Here is a 21,643-nt window from a genome sequence, read left to right on the forward strand (position 1 = left end):
CTTCTACCATCCCCCCCCCATCCCCGCCCTCTCCCCTTTCGCATCTCTCCGCTCCCTGCCTGGCCTGCCCCGCCATAGCCCCATTGCTCTGCGGCCTCTCTCTTGTAACTCCTGCCGGCTACAGCTTTGTACCTCCTTCCTCTGCTCCCTTCTGGTCAGGTACAGGTATCGCTTCTCTGTCTGTCAGTCGGTCTGTCTCTCTCACACTTCTCTCTCTTTCTTTCCTTTCATGTAAACAGCTGCTTAGCATGCTGGCTGTAGCTCAGTGCATTCACATCATTGCCTGCATCTCTGCCTTTTACGCCTTTATTTATATGTGTTTTTATTATGTGGTGTCTTTATCTTGTGTATCTTGGCCTGTGTTGTTTTTTATCACTACAGTGGCAGAACAAATTGCCCCTTTTGGACATATGAAGAACTTGAACTTGTAGCCTACATATGCACCTCTTTCATAGTTGCGTGCACATACCTGTCATCCAGTGTTCAGGACAGGGACTATGTGTTTTATTAATGCATGAATGTATTGTGTTATTTTTGCATGTCAAAAGCACTGTGTGAGAGGCAAAAAAACAGTGTTGAGAAAAAAGTGTTGTGGTATTTGAGGAGTTTTCTAAAGCATATGTGGCTGGATTTGATGCGTGTGTCCATCAAAGTAAAGGTGGGGGAGTCTAAACACACAGAGCACTTCTATATCAGATATTCTATCCCCACGGCCAGGTTGTAGAGGTCTGACATTCCATTTCCACCTGTCAGCTTAGCCCAGTACGACCCACCAGTCAGTGTCTGGAGAAAGAAGAAAACCGGCGGGGTGGCAGCAGTAACTAACTAACCTGCTCCACGTCTGGCTCTCATACTGCTGTCTACATGACTTCTAGTCTCTCCCACACAGATATATCACTGTCAGAACATTCTAGCTGGACTATCTCAACTAAAGCTACAGTCTACCTAGTGCAGTTGAATAAATAAATCCCATGCACCGGTAGCAAGGAGTATGAACAAACTTCTCTCAGATTAATTAGCTGGTTTAGCTCTGTTTGTTGTTGGTAATAAAATGGATAGAAAAATCATCCATGTGTACATCATTTCTCACTTAACCATTTAGTTTTGTCCCCTTAGCCTCATGAAACAATTAGTTCTAACTTGGCCAAGTCTCAACTTTGAAAGAACACGTGATACTCTCTCAAATTAACACATTTAACACTTTGCACTTTTGCATTGAGATCTTGTAAATCATATAATAACTAGCCATGTTATATATGAACCCATCACAATATAAGTACATCATTTATAGTTGAGTAAATGACTTCCCCTTTTAACATGTGGGAGCCCATTTTGGAACTACTGAAACCACCACTAATAATAATGAATTTGTGCTAGTAATAAATTGTCACATATTATTTAGTTTCATAAGGAAAACAGAAAGGAAAGGTGAAAGAGGGTGAAGCCCCAGGTGTTTCTTGGTGAATTAAAAGCTATCCACCATCGCCATCTATGTTAATCTGTGTGTGTATTACCATATGTGTATGTGTTGATGCAGTTTTTTATGTTTCAAATTCATCTTGAACCAGGATGAAGTAAATAATTACAGTTATTGTATGACCCTCTCCTTCCTTCTCTTTCTGCAGTGTTCGCTCCCAAAGTGATCGGCGTGGCGATAGCGCGGTACGACTTCAGCTCGCGTGACACCCGGGAGCTCTCACTACAGGAGGGTGACGTGGTGAAGATCTACACAAAGTCTGGAGCCAATGGGTGGTGGAGAGGCGAGGTCAACGGCAGGGTAAGTGGCTGCCTTCATACGCCGGTAAAACACAGCTTCCAATCAATGATAGGAAGAAAAAACACATTATTTTTGTTGGCTGGTATTAGCTCTCATTTTATCCAGCTAAAAAGCCTGAAAAAGTCCCAAGAGTGAAGCACGAATTCTTGTTGTGTCGCCTTTAAAATTAGTTTGATGCAATGATAAAACTGTATGGTATGATTTCAGATATTGCAGAACCTTCCATTAGCTCACCTCAGTCAGACACCAGATTTGCTTCTTCAATTTGGATGTTAAGTTCTTAAATCCAATTTTAGACTACTAAAAACAGGCTTTTTAAAGAAGAAAGATTTGGCAGATATTCTTGTCTACAGATACCTGGAAGGGACTATTCAGATTTGCTCTGCTTTCTTTTAGTCTGTCGTGTTTCCAACATTTCTGTTTCCCCGTATCATCACATGGACGAGTTAACTTGCTGCTTGCATGTTTTAAATGCATAAATGTTCCTATCCAACACAGAGAGCGCTCTATAATCAGGCATGCAGCACTGAGATAATCCTTGCTCTATATGCAGAAAAGTACTGACTCCCAATCAGATGCACTGCATTTCAGCTTGGCAGGGAGTGTTAGATTGAGTAACGAATTCAGCCTGTGTCTGTGTGTGTTTGTGTGCTGCAGCTATTAGCAATGCGTCTATGCTGAATGAAGGAAGTTTTCTCTTTTACTAAGCCTGTTGTGTATGTTGATGCTACTGTGAAGACAGCAGTTTAAAGCTTTTAACCAGTTAAAACCCTTGTACTGCTCAACTTTTCCAGGGATAAACCACCATAACAAGTAAATTAAAAACACTACTTCATGAAAAAGATACTAAGCCTAATACTACTGCCCTTAAAAGTTTTTAACATAAACTTTTTTTCTTTGAAATTGAGTTGTCTGCTAAAAACTTGTACAAAGTGACTGCCAGCATATTATATTTATCATTAAACAGTCACTTATTACTGGAATTACTCATGCAATTTAATGGCATTTTAATCAGGCTTAATCTGTCTTATTAATTGTCTTGGCAACGTAGGACCTGCTTGTTAGTTTTCAGCTCAGGTACCATACTTAAAGATATGTTACAGATGCAATTAAAACAGAATAAATCTACCCAAAAATAACAAAACAATTTATTTGAGTATGAAAAGTTATAGGTGATGAACAGTGCATCTGTAGACTCGTGGAATATCATTATCAGTCACATTGTGTTAGACCTCAGAATAAAAGAAAAAGGACTTTCTGAAGTTATACCTATTCCACTCAGCAGGGGTTGCATGTGAAATATCTTTTTTTCAAGTAATTATAAAATTATTCTACTCCTACTGCTTTCTCCTCCTACACATACAACACACAGCTCCTTCCTGTGGGCTGTTGAAAGGCACTAGGTGATTGTAGACTGCTGAAGGTAGAACAAGCCAGTGCAGGTTGTGAGAAAATGCGTCACAAAAATAAGTCACAAGCTATCACAAACTGATACTGTCTCTCAGCCTCTGTATAGCTACTAATTCCTCTCCTCCCCTCCCCTCCCTCAGGTTGGCTGGTTTCCGTCCACATACGTAGAGGAGGGTGAAGAGTGAGCGGTCCGACACGAGAAGAAGAATAAGATGAAAAGATGGACGGCAGCAGCGGAGTGAGAGGGCTGAGCTCGTAACGGCAACAAAACAAACAATTGAAAGTGCCGTCAGCTCCTGCACCGCTGCTTGCTCCTGTGTTCCTTTTACAAAGCGGAGCAGTACACGGCTTCACCCGCCTCAGATGGAGCCCTGCTGCCTGCAACCATTCCCTGCGGCCTTTTTGGGAGAGGAAAAAAAAGGGCTACAGTACATTGCATAGGCAAAGATGCCCAATCATTTCTGGTTGACTCTGTGTGGCTAAGTGACTCCACCAACTAGCAGCTTGCCTGTCAGCGGGGCACAAGCCCTCGTCAGACAACACCCCCCCCCCCCAAACCTCCACCTCCTCCTCCCTAACTTAATCCATCCATCCATAATTCACCCCTCGCTCCCTTCCTCTCTCTGCCCGAGCCAGCCGCAGCCCCCCAACTCCCACCTGTTTCCTCTTGCCAAGTCTGCCGTCGCCGATCTGTCAAAAGTAGATACTCAAATGCCACTCTTCCATTCATGCGCTCATCCATCCATCTATCCATCCCCCTGTGGGAATAGAGTGGTGTAGAGCTGGAAAGGACCCACACTGGAATTTTTTTTTTTCTATTCATCTCCCTCTCAGTCTGAATAGTCTATTTTGACCTTGCCTGTGTGTTTGTTCCACTAATGCAGGTGGTATTGATGACTTGATGACCCAGATACACACACACACACACACACACACACACACACACACACACACACCATCCACCTCTCCTCCCCTTCAGATTATGATCACCGCACACGCTCGCACAGGAGATGTAAGAGAGGGATGGCGTCGGATAGCATCGCCAGCAGTTGATCGCCGTCGTTCCCTTTTTCCTTTTTCTTTTTTTTTTTCCTCCCACCTCCTACATTCTTTATCTCCGGCCCATCCTCTCATGTTTTTAGTTGTCTTGGCTGTTAGCGATCCTCAGCTCTTATCGGTGGCAGCTCTGTCGACAGGAACACATTCGCCGAGGTTTTATCTTATAGGAGGCATTACCGGCTTGTCGGGGGAACAAGCTGAGCTACCTGGAAGCCACCTGTCCTGCACACATAAAAAAATGAAGGAAAGGAAAGCAGATGAAATATGAAGACAGCCCAACTTTGTTGTTTCTTTTTTTCCCCCCACTTTTATGCATCACTTTTAGAGTTTAAATTTTAAACTTTAATTTGGTTTCATCATCTACAGATATTATACATTTGATGGAGTTTGATTGATTGCGTTGTTGCAGAGTTAATCAATTCTGCTACAGGAAGCTATCAGCCCAGATTAAAATGTCCTTTTCCGAGTGTTAGCAGGTATGTTATAGTGAGTACTTTAGAGGTTTTTCAGCGTTATATTTTTTTAAAAAAGTATTTATTATTGGCTCAATGTATCAACAGCTTCAATCCAAAAGGAGCTAATATCAGCTTTCAAAAAACATTTTCTGCTGCTTATATCTTCCCTCTAACTGTCCTCCCTCTCAGCCCCTCTTCTTTTCTGCGTTCCACCTTCACCTCCCGTAAACATTATGCACACTGTCTCCTTAATCCACAGTGAAAGAGGATTTTCCCACATTTGGGGGAATAAATACCTTTAGAGCAAAACATTCTGCACAACACACCCGTATACTATGAACACACTCCAATATCAAGCTGCAGACAGAATAAGAAGGCAGAACACACACATCTAAAATTATGATCTGAAGGCGGCAGTCAGATTTATGCAGTTACATGCATGTTGTAGTTTGAACTAGTCCTTTCATTTCTTCAGTTACATTCCCCATCATCAAATACAGACTGTCACACACATGACATTTTAATAACGTATCTCTCTTCTCACTTTTAAGGGAAACTGTGTAATAGTTAAACATCTTTCTTGTAATGTACATACAATACAATGATATCTAGGCAATTTATTCCAAGGCAGCCTCAGTTTAACACTTACTTTAAGTGGAAACATGGTGAAATACTGAAGAAAGAACTTTGCAGAGGTGATGTTGAAGTTTAACTGCTTGATAAGATCAAGACAGCCTTTACTGGCTAAGTGGTGGATCCTGCCTCTTGAAACAGCCTTTAGGGCATTGCTTCCTTTCAAAGCTATCCTCCTCCTCTGCCATGTCTGTCATTGTTGATGCCACTGGGTGCTGTGTCAGAAATATATTTTGTGAAACTAATAATTAGTTGTAAAAGAAAATATGCTTTTGTATGCGCTTAGCAGAGCCATGATGTTTGGAAATAATGAAACCCCCCCCCTGCCAGCCCCTGCCAATCCACGCCATTATATAATGTTATGACTCAAGATTTTCTTTTTGCAGTCATTTGCTTAAATGCTGGACTTAATACTGAAAAAAAAGTCAAAAAGCTATCGTATTAATATTAACATTGTCAGCAGTGAAGTGTTGTAATCCCTTTTTTCCAATTTTGTGTTATCAACAGTGTCATTAAGTGACCACTAGATGGAAGCATCCTAAACACATCTCATTTCCAAGCGGTCACCTTGCTAAAGTTTGGAGATGACATCATCTGATTAGTAGTGAAACAATATTTAAAGCAGCATTTAGCATCAGTCTCAGTCTTGTTGCTGAGAGTGAGAGGGAAAGCAGATGCCTCAAAGACAAAACCAGTACATGAGAGTCAGGTTTTTTCTAAAGAAGTGAGCAGTCTTATTTAAAACTTGCATGTATACTCAAAACATGTAATGAAATTAAGATGATGTTATTTGTAAAGACAACTTTGTATTGTAAAGTTTGCTTCCATCCCTGAATTTTATTCAAAAATTCTTGATATTCCAGAAACTTTCATGTCCAGTGGGAACTCTGAGGATGATATTTCTTTCCCCCCTCGTGCTTCCTAAAATGTCTGCTGGCTCTGAACAGTCAAACATTGAACTCATAACATCTTTAGGAAATCTTAGAGAGAGCTGTGGTGTGGCGGTGGCACAAATGAGATCCAACACAACCTTCTCTTCCCGTCTTGGGAGAACTGGAGAGGCAGAGTAGGGTTCTCTAATCGCAGACTCCGGTAATCCACTCCTGCACTCCTCCTCCGCCCAGATGAACTCTGACAGCGGAGCCATTTACAACTGCAGGCCTTCCTTCCTCTGAATGTGCTTCCAGATTTTTTTTTTTTTTGTATGTGTGTGGGAGGGACGGGAAGAAGGCTCAAGGGTATCTGTGATCTAATCATTACACCATCTCCTCACCTCAGCGACCCCGCTGCATCCATCTCTCTGTCTGCTTCTCTCTCTCCGTCTCTCTCTCTCTCTATCTCACCATGTCACTTCCCTTCTCTCTCCCTCTCTCTCTCTCTTTACTGCTCTCTTTCCCCATCTATCTTTCATCCAATCTCTTTCTTCTCTGTCTCTCTCTGTATTCTGTCCCTCACCCTGACGCTCTGTAGGCTGTAACTGCCGCCGCTGTATCTCGGTGGGAGGAGGAAGGAAGATTTGGTATTATCAGGGAGAGGAGGGAAGGAGGCGTCCTGATTCTCTATAAACAACCACAGTGAAATGAGGACTAGTTTAATTTTACCACAAATTAATAGACTGAGAGAAATTACGCCAATTAGAGGATGAATTAAAATTTGTTCTCCCCATACAACAACGTGTGTGCAGATTATGTCCATATGTGTAGGCGTACATGGGGAAAAGCATTCTGACAGGATTCAGAGCTATGTTTTAGGACACAGTCTCCTTAACCAGCTGGTAAACAGGTCTGCACTAACCTGAACTTAAACATACTTGAAGAAAATACTGTACGTTCTATAAAAACAACACATTTGCTTTCTTGCTCTCGGGCCATCACAACCCAAGAAATCATTGACCAATCATCCACTTCCTCCTGTGTGTTCCCCAACTATCAGTGTTCCCTCTTTACTCAAAATGTTCTGTTCATCGTGTTCATGCTCCATGTTACTCTTATGAAGCCAAAGATGTATGCTGTACTTACTGTACACTCAGCGTTATGTCTCATACCACGGTACCCGACCACTGTGGCCTAACTCTAAAACCGTGCAATCCTGACTGTGTAGCATTACCCTGTATTTTTGCTGTACCATAATGTAAAATATGTACATAGCACATAATAAAAATATACGTTGCTTCTTCTAATGAGGTGTTGTTGTTGTTTTTTATCATGTCATGCATTATTACAGGTTTTCAATAGATCTATTCATAGTGTTGTTACTTGTTACTTTAGAGAAATTAAGATTCTCCATATAATCATCATAAAGTACAATACACTGCTACAAATGAAATTACCCAGCATAATATAAGATTAATAATACTAATGTTAAAAATAGCTCCCCCTCATCCAAATATAACATAACATGATTATTATGTATAAAAGCTGCAGTTCTCATAATTCAGTTATATAATATGTGGAATACTATAACTGGCAGCAGCCTAGTACTACTACAAGTACATTTAGCTAATAATGCTTTAGTTAAGATTTTATATACAGAGCCTTAATTGTACCTTTATAGTGTTATTATTATTATAGTGTTACTTAAGTAGAGCATCTGAATACTTTGTCCACCACTAATGAATATAATTCATTTCCTAAATTAGTAAGAAGGAACTATATACTTAGAAGAATATGATACATTAAGTTTTGAATGATAATTAAATCAGTAGACAAAAAGCTTTAACTCCGGGAGGACATTGTGCATATAAAAAAAAGAGTCCCATTTAATGATGACTCAGAATAATAAATTAAAATTTCTGAGATATTTTTAGTATGGGTATTTTAATTTAAAAAGTTGTATTTAAACAAATGAAGTCTATTCATCTGTTACTTAACGAGACATTTTCAAACCTGAGAGCAATATAACTTTCCTTTGTAGCCAAATTATAAAATGGACCCTGATCATTTAAAGACTCTTTTACGTTTTTCATCAGTGGATAATAGCTCCAGTAACTGCAGGAGCACAATGTGCATAGTGTTACCACACTAAACTCTGTAATATCAGTAAATCAAAGAAAAGGGAGCATGAATCAGCCTTTGGTCTTTATTGTGGTCAGTTTTGTCCCTGTTTGCTCAGCTTGCCCAGAAGTGACTTTCTGGCTAAAATTAGGACTTGGTCCTAAAAGTATAGTAGTGCTCATTAAATGGCTGTCATGGTGTTACTGCAGTGTTTTGTTGCTGTTCCCTCTGCAGGACTTAAATAACCTGCAGCCAGTGGGGTGCTGTTTCTCACTAGCTCATTGGCTAATAGGTGTGAATGAATGTGGGGATAAAGGGTGGGTTTTGTTGTTGTTATCATGCTGATTATAATGAACCGAGTTAACCAAACTTCTAAATATAGCGAGTTGGAATAAAAGCCACAAAAAAAAGGTGAACATTACTGAGTGTGTGTGAAAACATGCAGTGAATAGTTGTACAAGTGTGTGTGCATGACGCAGACCATATGTTGATGCTTACAGTAGCATCTCTGTAAAAATGGTTGTGTGTGCATGTGTGTGTGTGTGTGTGTGTGTGTGTGTGGGTGGTGGTCTCTCTGGCCATCTGGTGCTTGGTTACCTGCCGTTGCTAAAGCTAGACTGAAGCTCAGGCACCAAAAGGATCAGTCCTGCTGGCGCTGCAGGGAAGTAGAGAGACGCTGTACTAAATGCCCACCAAGCGGGCTTTGCCTTGGCTGGGCCAGTCTGGATCACACCAGTCCACTTCCAGCTGAGGCTGGACCACCAGTGTGACAGATGGCTGGAGAGACATCAGCCTTCTTCACAGCAATGAAAGACTGTTAGGCCCAACTTTCTGGTTTGCTGCAGTGCTCTCTGATACGAAACAGATTTTGAAGACGAGCAAGGATTTTCATTGAGCTCTGTGTTGTTGAGACTGATAATGTGAAACCAGGGGTGGCAGGCACTGCAGTGAGGTTGATCCCAAAGCAGATGGTCTACCTGCGAATGTTTCTCTGTTTGTTAGAAACACTATGCTTCACCATTTCTAAAAACAAGAAGAATGACATCAACCCTCAGTCACTACAGCCTGAAGCATACTGGATTTTTTAAGGACTATATTTGAGAGTCAGTGATACTGATATACAGTATCAGTGTTACTGTATGTGAAAACCAGATGATACACCAGTCACTTCCTCTGTTGTGAGTTTAGAGTTAATTGTATGATAGTTCAAAGTTTCTGTGGTCACCACTGATCTCAAAATTCTGCACTCTGCATAAATTTAACATCACTGCTCACTGCTTTCCAAAGCCTACCATATGTTGATGTATTTCCTTCCCTCCAGGCAGCCACTGGTTTTAGTTCATGCCAGCATCAGAAAATTATGTTCAAAGGATTAAACCTAAAAGTCAAAAACAAAAACAAAGGTGGACCTCCAGAAAAAGGATGCGACAGCACAGCTCATAAATTCAAATCTTTTTGGGCCCTCAGATGTTTCCTTTTAGAGGCCACCAAGAAGGAGGAGATTTCACGACAGTGGATGTTTGGAGCCGCATCACCACACAGTCATATCATAACTTTGACCAAAAATATATATCAGAGTTTCTGCAAGCTTAGTGAGATTGTTTTTAGTAGGAAAGACATCTAAAAAACTAAGTAGACTGGTGTTGATGATGTATTGAAAGAGCTAACACATGCAAAATACGATCAAGGCCCACTGAAATAAAATGACTTGCTCATTTGACTGAACTCATCTTCTTTCTATTTAGCACCTCAGTCATTTCCGTACTTTTCCTTCCTTCCGTCTCTCTTTCCAAATCTGTGGATCTCATAAAATCTGGCATGTTTTGACTGCTTCGACTGCACTCCATATATCCAAGTCTATTTCTCACTCTGTCTCGCTTTTGCTTTCTCTGGGTTTATTGCTGTCTTTTAGGGCCATGAGGGAGCCATCATCATTGCCAGACGGTATGGCTGCTGTGTGTAAATATCAAGCAGCACTCTTTCCCCCCTGTTTTCCTGGAGACTATCAGCACTGCATAAACACTGAGGTGCTGTCTGTGGAACACACTCAGACAGCTCATCACCATAAAACACACTCACACACACATACACACACACGCCCACTCGCACTGTAATGGCTGTTACGGGCAGCTTTCTTTACACGTCGCAGTGGCGTTATTCTAGCCTTTCGTTTCATCTCACACACTAGTTATGTATTCATGCAGCGCCAAGAGAACGTATGTCCTCTATATCCCTGCGCGTGTGTTGACATGGCTTAGCATTGTTCAGAAGCAAAGTGTGTGTAGGGTGATTGCATTGATTCCAACTGGCACCAGCATGAAATGAAGGCGTACACTCATGCATACTCTAGTGCACTTTTCAGAGGTGCAGTTCTTCATCGCACCCTTCTTTTATATTCACGCATACGCAAACACACGGCATGTGTGTCCCACACAGACACGCATGCACACACTGGTAACAGATGGTAGGACAAACATTGCCTTGAATAATAATTAGCATGATAAACAGTTAAGATTATACTTGAATTTACGTAAAAAGCTCACTCCAAGGCTCAAGTTTTATTTCGCCATGTTATACTTAATATTTAACACATTCTGCCTGCTGTACACTGACACAAACACGCAATACTTTACAGTGTTGCCCTTCCAAATTCTCACTCAAGGTCAGCAGGTAAATAGCCGATAGCAAGCTTCCTGCACAGCTGGAGGTGAGTGAGTTATCCATATGCATTTCAGAGTAATACACAGCAGGCTCGATAAAAGGAATCTAAAGAGGAGTCACATGTATAGTTGAAATTTGCAGAAGTTATATTCAGTCTCAGCTGTAAATAAATACTTAAGTGTGATGACACCCTGTGTGTCCCATGACATTTTCTTCTTTGTGCATGAATTGAGATTAAAAAGTAGGAGGAAAAAGTGAGAGTACAGTTTGTGTGTGTGTGTGTGTGTGTGTGTGTGTGTGTGTGTGTGTGTGTGTGTGTGTGTATGACACTTGTGAACTAGTCATACGGTAGTTGGAAGAAATCTGTCTGGAAGGTGCAATAACAGATTATGTAATGTAATAATAAATCAGCCACTACTATGGGATCTACACAGTTCTTTCCTGCACCAATATCAGCCACATTATTAGTCAGTTCATATATCAGTTACCATAGTTACATGGCAAGGGATTATGACATTTTAGTATCATTATTATTATTATTAGTAGTAATAGTAGTAGTAGTAGTGGTAGTATCAAATTATGTGAATAAAAAATAAAAATAAAAGTTTAAATAGACATGCATGCACAGACTGTTGAAAGGATTACTGTTACTACAACACAAACATCTAGGCTAAGTTACAATCCTTACATTTCTCATCATATCAAACCTAATGTTTTATACTACTTGCATGCATTGTCATGCATTTATTCTGCTATACTCATGTACATTCATTAGTTGCCTCTCTAAAAGTTTGCATCCTCAGTAGCAGGGTCCACCATCCTGGATTCAAATGACATGCAAAAGGGAATCACAAGAAATCACACATGTACTGGATGAAATTCAGAGGACAAGAGCCAGTGTATATAATTTGCACGCATACAAATGTACTTACAGAACTGTGGGATTTGTATATTTAAGACATTCTATAAAACTAAAAGAAGAAAGAATTAAAGGAACAGTGTGTATAATTTAGTGAGATCTAGTGGTGAAGTTGCATATTGCAAGCAATTGAATTCCCTTCCCCTCACTCTCCCCTTCCATGCGTGTAGGAGAACATATGGTGGTGGCCTCCATGGAAGAGGAAGGGCTTGTTCTAACATAAAGAAAACACATCCAATCATATTTTTATGTAATTACACACTAATTAAAACATACTTTTTAATATTATATTGAATTTCTGCCAAGTCTGTTCTGCTAGATGCCACCAAATATATCAATCTATTTTACAGTAGAAATTTAAATACACAAGAAAAGAAAAGAGATTAAGACAGAATAGTAAATGTTGGCTGTTTTGCTATTGTGTACTTTGAAATAGAAGTGGATTTAAAAGTGTTTAAAATATTGACTGAGGACTACAGAAAGTTAGAGAGAGCAAGTTTTGGAGGCTTCACACCAACATCTGTGTCATCACTCTTTTAGATTATTTGTATTTATCCATGTAAGCACTTAGGAATTTCTTGTTTCAATATCACCTCAGTGGATTTTACTGCACAATTTATCAAACTAAACTACAGTTGAGTTCAAACCTAAAAGACTGATTTAAATTTGCTTTCACTATCCAAAGTTTCCCAAAACTTCAAATGAATCATCCTGAACTATGGGAAAATGTACATTAAAAAGGCCTCTAGAATTTTCCATTTCAAGTAATAGTGCAGCCTTTAAACACATTGCGTACAAGATTTGAATATTTTCCTCAATATAAATGTGATATTGCTTCAAGGCACCGCTGGGACACACAGACGCAGAGTATGTGATGCTGGTTAACAGTGTGGAAAATGTGTTATCTAACTTTGAAGCCACCTAAGGGGAAATTTAAGAGGAATATTGGGAACATTAAGTTTAAAGTGGGTAAATGAACTTCAACTGCCCTTTCATTTCTACTTGAGTAGAGTTCAAAACCCAGTATTTTGATCTCTGCATATGTAAAATTTCCACACAGCCAAAGGTACTTCCACATGTCTGGGAGATGGTGGTATCCATCCCTCCCTTGTGGTTTATATAGGAGGCTGGAGCTCACACTTATCCACTCTGAAATTAGACGAACGGTCACTCTGTATGGTGGACTCATGTCTCGGGTACATTTCATTTGCACGTCTCCCCGCCTCTTCCAACTGCATTAGCTCATCATGTCTTGTATTATTGAAGTGGGACTGTAAGGATTTTCTCAGCAGCAAAAAAACCTTGTTTTACAGGATCTTACATACAGCTGAAACAGGCAATATGTCATGCCATTTGTCTTTTACATATTCTGACTGACACATTAATTATATATATGACTATCAAATTCCTAAAAGTCTTTGAGATGTTGCACTGAACCATGGATTGACTTTGGTTGGCTGCTCTTGTATTTGCACAGCTGTAATTTTTAGTTGGTCCTCTGTGTGTGTGAACTGATATCTGAATACTGTGTGTGTGTGTGCGTGTGTGTGTGTGCGTGTGTGCGCGTGTGTGCGCGTGAGTGTGTGCTCAACACGTTTCCCCGTGCATCTTGTTTTAAACGCTAGATACGTTTATTTTAGGTACTGCTGGGAAGCATCACATCCATTATTTATCTGGACTGTTGGTGCAATGCATAGAAATTGCAGTCTGCAGTATATCTGTGTGCATTTGTGCTCGAGAAGTGCTGTAGTTCGAGAATGTGTTCAAAAATATATAAAAAGATTAAAGCAATTGGGAAATCAATATGTTTGGCACAATTCCTCTATTAAAATGTGAAGTGTAAAATATGTAGAGCTGCAGCCATATTTGATTATACTCAATTTAGCTCAAAACATAACTAAGGCTACCTTAGTTGATAGTATACACCTGCAGTATACACTTCTCTTTACTATGTATGCAGAAACGTTTCCTCCTCGCGTGGCAGAGGGATGATGAAGATGTGGGAGGCAGAGCTTCTATTTTGGGGTCTTTGAGTCGAGCTCAGTCTTTGCATCTCTCTCTCTCTCTTTTTCTCTCTCTCTCCCCCTCCTAACCTCAACTGGCAATCGTGCCATTCGCAATGTGTCCATTCCCCAGTGTCCCCTGAAGCACCTCCAGATGTATTCAGCTCCCATTTGTCATTGCTGAGAATGTGGCGGTGTCAGCAGTTATGTCTCAACCTCCACCGATGGCAGCACCACCACCATGAGGAGTTTCAGCCCCGCCTGAGGTCACCCTATATTCCTCATATTATTATTATTATTATTTTACATCTTCAGCGTGATGGATAATGATGTTGTTGCCCTATTTAGTCTGCTGTCGCCACCATGCTCACGCCTCAATTGCTCATTCAGTTGCATTATGTTTATATGCTGGTTTGCTTCTCATGGATCTGTTAGCTACACTGATGCATTTAAATTCACTGGAAAGAATTTCCATTTAAACTAGTGATCTGATTGCTAGTCCATGAATATGCTGTATTAGACTTTACACTTTGACAGCACAGACAGAGAAACACATTTTACAGTAAGTTGGTCCTGACTTTTAAAGCTGCTATAATCAATATTTTTAATTAACAAAGGATTAGAAATGAGTGGATGTGAAGGGGGTTTAACTGAATTGACAAAACAACAGATAATTATCACCCAGCTGTGCAGTGCATCTCAGCTCTGTAGTGTATTTTAGCTCATTGTTTTGGTTTTAAAGGCCTTCAATTTTACTCTTATGGTTCAATTCCACTGCTGCCATTGCTGTTTTCAGTCAATACACAAGTTAACAACTAGCTAATGAACCCACAGAGCTAAATGTTTGCTTAATATAAGAGAAAAGCATGTCAATGATATGTTTACAGCTTGTATTCCACCGCCTCCAAGTCCCCCCTAAAAGATCAGTAAATGTAAGTTAAGGGTTTTTAATTATATGGCAACCCATGGATTAAATAAGTGGATATGAAACTGCAAGAATCACACTTTTCACTCTAATATATAGTCTAACTAGTCACTTCTGCACAGTCTAGAAGTGTATTAGTGGTGATTATATGTGTATACTGTATAAGTCTGTTTATTATTAACATGTAGTATAGGATATGTTTGACTATGACTTATTATGACTTAATCCCACATATTCCTCTTTCAGTTTTTTCAGGTTTTCAGTAATATTACATGAAAGTCAGCATTTGAGCATGTACTTCATTTTATGTTATAGATATAATGACTTCTCCAATATAGTCATACATATAGTGACATAATACAGTAACAAATGACTCTTTTAAGAATGGGAGACAACTTGCTACAAAGTGGTTAAACCACAGGTGTTTATAGTTTCCACGAGACACCAATGATTTTTTTGTTTTTTCTGCTCATAAAAACAATAGATGTGATTTATATGAAAGGATTTCTACATAATGAGGAGTCACAGATGCTTATGAGAATACGTTGAGGTTTTCAGTAACTTGTTGAGCAGCTAACGGCGGCCCTCATTTAAAACGGAGTTGACAGCTCTGCTCTCATCCCTCGTAGGTACAACATTCACCAAACATAAAGGCCCAGCAGCAGCATACACTGACGACAATCTAATAAATTAAACTCAATTAATTACCATGTTTAGCATAATTCTGGAGTTTAACAAAGGTCTTTGTGGTAGATGTATGCATTACAACAATTATTCATCTTGATGAGCAGGGATTATAAATGAGGCAATTAACACGCTGTCAGATTGGAGGGAAAAGAGCCGCGCTGCTCATTCTCTGAATCCTGTTTTTTTGCATGTAAACTTCAGACTTGAGTGCTGTGGCGGCGTCTGGTGTCAGGCTGTCAGATGGGGAGGGCGAAGGGTCTGCAGGGTGCAGGAGTGACCGGGACAGCAATGTCTCCACCGTGGACAGTTGACCCCATCAAAAATACAGAGCGGCTGAGTTAAAGTGGAGATGCAGAGTCCTTCTATTCTTTCAGGTTAACCTGATTTAAACTTGGCGACACAAAAAAACACACACTTAGGATGTTAAACCCTTCCTTCCTGCACTACACACACACACACACACCCACACACACACACACACACACACACACACACACAGACACACACACACACACTGGCTGCCAGCGAGTTAAGTCCCCAGACGAGAGCTTGGGCTGCAGAGAGGGGGAACACATTAGCCTAATAAGGGCCATCTGGTGGCCATTCATTAACTTGACCATCCTTGAAGTCCCCGACCCAAAATGTCATTTTTCACTTTGCAGAGGAATCCGTTAGGTGACAAGATTAACTTGGGCCAAATTACCAAAGATGGAGAATGTGAGAGAAAGAGGAAGACAGAGAGACAGAGAGAGACAGAGAGAGAGAGAGAGAGAGAGAGAGAGAGAGAGAGAGAGAGAGAGAGAGAGAGAGAGAGAGAGCAGAGAAAGGAGGTGGGATGTGAGGAAGAGTGATGGTGGTGGAGATGAGAGAACAGAGAGGAAAAGGAGAAAAGACTGACAGGGAGTGGGAGAGCCAGTGAGGCCAGAAAGGGAAGTTAATTAGCTGATATTGTATACACTGTGGGCTGATCCAAAGCATTAGTGACACAGTGAAATGGAAAAAAATACCCCAACACTTTTCACCTCATTAGCTAATTCTTCTTATTATTATACTCACACCTATTCAACAATTGGGACCAAACATTTGAACAAATTTGTATTTTTTCCACACAAAAAAATGGACAAAATATATTTCATGGGAATCTATGAACTTCAGTCTACAGTATAAAAATAAAAAAATGGTTCAAATTCAGCTGGAAGCATCAATGAATAGACACTGTGACAGATACCTGTGTAGTGCATCTCAGACCTTGACTGACACTCATTTGCCATCATAAGTGATTCTTAAATGAGTGTACACTAGCACACACACACACACACACACACACACACACACACACACACACACACACACACACACACACAAGCTGTAAAGCCCTCTTACAACAGGGGGTCTGCACGGGTTTAATCAAGCTGTCTGATTAGATGTGTGCACAGAGGAGCACCTTTCTGTCTTATATACCATAACACCCCTCAAGGTCTTATGCAAATGCTCCATTATTTCTCACTGACTTAAATTATTTTAAGTGGTAATGTAAGCGATCTGTGTGTGTGTGTGTGTGTTTTTTTTTCTTAATTCTTGGTGCTAAGCGGTCACTGCTGTTATGTTTCTGCTCTGCAGTTCTCAGAGATCAGTAGCAGGAGGATAAATGTGGTTTTATTTAAAATATTCATCACCAGCTATGCTATATTCAAAGTTGCTGTGAATTTGTGGAACCATGGTACATTAGGTTACATATAGATTACTATAGATTATGTATAGATTTTGGTGTGTGACAGCTAAACATCAATTTTGGGGTTGTTTTGGAGCATATTGAGATTCATGGGATTAAAATGTTCAACATCTAACCACGTATTTGATGTTTAACATATGGTGTAAATATGTCACGTGTATCAGGATCACAAGAACCAGCAAATTTGTCATCTGCCATTTTATCCAGCTGTTTCCTCATCCGTTTTCTTTTTTTTTTAATGAGATACCAGCAGGATCAACCGTATGGTTTGAGTATATTAAATCTTGTCGCTTTTCTACTGTGAACACATTATACACTATACTCATCCTTATAATCAGTATGTAGTCTGGGTTTGGAAAAGAGTCTGCAGGCATTTAGCAGCTGTGTGAGCCTCTAATACTGTAGCTATGTTAAAATGCCATCTATGTGCACAGTGACAATGCTAACATATGTCCATCATCTTAGTCAGCATGCTAACATTTACTATTTACACTAAACTCAAAGTACATCTAAGGCAGATAGTAACTTTAAAAGGGTTGGACAAATTGAAACTTGAATCTGATCTAAAATTTCATGACGGTAATGAAATGGAAATAATTAATTAACCCTAACCCTAACATTTTGGAAAGAAATGTGATGTAAACAGTCATATTTGATGTCATATCTGTGAGGTGTTATTCACAAACTAAATAAAAAGCACAGAATTTGTGAAGCCAATGGAAGCTATAGTCAAATGCGGATCTATCAAAATTAAAATGTATGTGAATATATTGAGCCAATGTTTACTATAAACATGACTGCACCACTCATTTTTTAATACTCAGTAATCACATCACCTGAATTTATATCGTTTCCAACACACAAGCTTATTATGATATGTATTACGACAATGCCTTAATACAGGAAACAATGACTGTCATCATGGCACTGTGAGCTCTGATGTATTTATATCTTCATCATTGCAGTCGCATTGAGCCAAAGCTGTGGCGAAGACTTTAGTGCAAACATGCCATGCATAATTATTTCACTCACACACCTGTTTGTGTCCTTGGGGATAAGTGAAAGCAAAAAGGTATTTTCTGCTGCTCAGAGATGGAGCCTTAATGAAGCTCTTCCTAGGCAACAGTCTAGGTTACTGACTGCATTTGCTCATCAGCGCAAACCAGATGAAGGAGACATTCTCAGCTCGTTGGACACGACTTTCAGGAAACAAAAAAAAAAGTCTCATGCATCTCTCATTACCCTTTTTTAAACTATGTGTTTCAAAGATAAAAACATCACCCCTGTGTCAAAACTTGCACTGTTTCTCTATGACAAGCTTCATTTAAAAGATTTTGACATTTTTTGTATATGTAGAACTAATTTTCAGGCTCTTTTTCAGTATTTTTGAATAGACTGGGCATGCCTTGCTCAAGGGCACCGTTAATCCTGTTTCCCTGGTGGTAGCTCCTGCGCTGCCAACCAACACACTGTGCTGTCCAAACCCCAAAGGTTGCCCAGTAGTCCAGTTGCCAGGCCGAGGGACTTTTAGCCATGTTCGTCTCTTTACCATCCAATAAACGACTTTTGTTTGATTTGTTGCCAGAGCCTTTGCTGAAATATTCCCATTAGCCAGGCTGGACCACAATACGTCTGATTATCCCATCCTTATTAAAGCTGCGGGGATGCCAGCAGTGGAGGAAACTGTATTTACAGCACCAGAGATGCTCTCTTTTGTTCTCCCAATAAAGGCAAGATACCGGAATGTTGGCTAATGACGGCACAGATGACCATCTTGGCCCTCATTTGTCGTTAGCAGACAGCAGGAGGCATAGCTCTCTCCGTTAGACTGTCACCCTTTTACTCCTATCTCCCACTACACGGTGTAGCCGCAGAAACATCAAAGATAGCAGGAATTAGCCCGTTTCTTTGAAGGTGAACAATGCTGGAGTGATGCTAATTCTCTAACCTCCACCAAGGGAAAGAAAACTTCAAATGAAAATATCACTATCTGTCAAGTGTGGCCTGATTTTTCTCAGAAGCAACCAGAGAAAACAAACAGCACAGAAATGGATTATTTAACTTACTAACATACATATAAAAACATCATGATACTGATTATTGAGTGATTTCCCTGTGTGGCGTACAGAAGCTAAAAGCTGTGACTTTCACATGTCTGAAACATTTTTTTTTCGCACATCAGGTGTTTTGCCATCAGCACTGCACTAAATCAATTCTATTTCTGACAAGACAGCTGTCTCTGGTCCTGTTAGCTCAACATAGACAACAATGAACATTCATGTATCTGTCTTTATGAGAGGGGACGTGAATGAATACCTGTTGCACCAACAAATTACTGTCAAAACAAATCCTACCCTGAGTGACAGTGATAATAATGCATTTTATTTATGGAGCGCTTTTCAGGGCAGTCAAAGACACTGAGGGGGACACCACATTAATCACACATTAAAAGGTGGGTGTTAATGACTGATTTGAACGTGGACAGATTGGTGCAGTCTCGGATGTGTTTGTGGAGGTAATTCCAGGGAGCAGGCAGCTATGGAGAAGGCTGTCGCCCCCGGTCTGGTGTTTGGTCCTGAGTGGTGGAGACAAAGGAGGAGGCTGTGGGAAGGAGTATGGTGGTGGAGCAGGCCAGTGAGGTAGGAAGGCGTGTGGTTATGGAGGATTTTGTGAGTGAGGAGAAGGACTTTGAATTGGATCTGTTGTGGGGCAGGGAGCTAGTGGAGGTTCTGGAGGACTGGGGTTATGTGGGAGTGGGATTGGGTGAACAGGCAAGCAATGGAGTTCTGGATGTACTGGAGTTTATATAGGGATTTGGATGATGTACAATTAAGACTGCTGTTGCATTAGTCTATTATGGATGTGATGAAATCATGGAATAAAGTTTCTGCAGCAGAGGATGAGAGTGATTGGTGAAGACGAGCTATGTTTTTTGGGTAGAAAAAGGCAGTTCTGATGATTTGTTTGACATGGTGTTTGAAGGAGAGGTTGCTTTTGAAAATGACTGAGGTTTCAGGTGTGTGGGGAGGGAGACAGAGCGAATCAGTGATTATCGATGGTGAGACAGAAGTTGTGAGTGGTTTTGGTGACAGATTTGGGGCCGATGACGATCACATCTGATTTATCACAATTTAGCTTAAGGAACTTGGCTTGCACCCATGATTTAATATTATACTTATCATAATTTAATCATAATTTGAAAGATTGCTTTTCACTTACATCTTTGATTCATTCAATTAGATAGTTACTGAGCATGACAGTGAGAAGCTTACACTTACTTTTAGGTGTGCTCAATGCTATCACATCAGGAAAAAGTGCAGAAAGAGAGATAAAGAGTAAGTTGTTAACTTTACAGAAGACAAAATACTAAAGATATCAGACAAAAGCAAAACACTTTTATTTTCTTTGGCATGTGAGCTTTATGACTTTTTATTTGACCCCGCGTTTGTTCAGTCTATCAGTTTATCAGATTGTTGACGCTGCGGTTGCACATGCTGTTTGTCCACAGCACACACTACATCTATGGAAAACGGCCAGTGTGTACTCAGGTTGATACTATACACACTGCAGAGAGGAGCATGACACAGAAACCAAATACATTCTGTTACTTCATATCTCCACAGTTGCATATTCAGTCATTTGCTTTATTTTTTTACTTTGGCATGAGAGTACATTTGAGCAGAATGTGACATGAGACTCATATTCATCTGTTTGTAAAACAGTCACATTGTTAAAGATGGCCATACTGAACATTTCTGATGTTGTAATTCTCTCTAAGTGTCCTCCAAAGTATTTACAATGAAATAATGAAATATAAAAGTAACCAACATGTAAAAAGTTAAAAGTAGCAGTATCAAGGAAACTGGCATCTTACAAAACAGAAAAAATATTTAAACCACCTTTAAATCTACAGAATGTTTTGAAGCTGCAAAACATCTTAAATCATGTAAAAAAAAAACAACAACACAGGGAACAACACACTCTACACTGCAGTTTTAAGTTGCTGTGATGCAAAACTGTAAAATGACCTCATGCTCCTCCCACACAGGTGTTTTCAGTTGTGACTAATTACACTGTCTGGATGTGTACAGACTGCTTGAATGGCCTGTCCTTCCCTCTCCTGTTGCACATGTTAAGGTGGGAGCAGTTGGCTGTGAGCACAATTAGCCAACAGGGAGCTACATGATCTAAACAATGAATAAATACTGTATGTAATCACCACATAATCTTAGTGCAAATATGGACTACCATAATCCTATTTGCAATAATAAAAATGAATATAAACAAGTTGCTGAAACTTTGATATCTATCCAAAAAAGACTCTTAATGGAACAATTACTACCTCTACAGGTATGACCATGAATTCAAGATGGCTTCATGCATATCTGT

General features: G+C 40.0%; 1 protein-coding gene across 2 annotated transcripts in view; it reads left to right on the forward strand.

Moving 5' to 3' along the window:
- Positions 1-3,720, forward strand: part of LOC128382404 (guanine nucleotide exchange factor VAV3) — an 85,631-nt gene extending 81,911 nt beyond the window's left edge. For both annotated transcript variants that reach the window (XM_053342392.1, XM_053342391.1), the window contains 2 exons: positions 1,626-1,777; positions 3,328-3,720. In XM_053342392.1, coding sequence (XP_053198367.1) covers positions 1,626-1,777; positions 3,328-3,372 — 197 coding nt within the window. In that variant the 3' untranslated portion in view covers positions 3,373-3,720. The remainder of the gene's footprint in view (positions 1-1,625; positions 1,778-3,327) is intronic.
- Positions 3,721-21,643: the final 17,923 nt, after the last annotated feature.

The sequence above is a fragment of the Scomber japonicus genome, chromosome 21, assembly GCF_027409825.1.
Source record: "Scomber japonicus isolate fScoJap1 chromosome 21, fScoJap1.pri, whole genome shotgun sequence".
Lineage (NCBI taxonomy): Eukaryota > Metazoa > Chordata > Actinopteri > Scombriformes > Scombridae > Scomber > Scomber japonicus.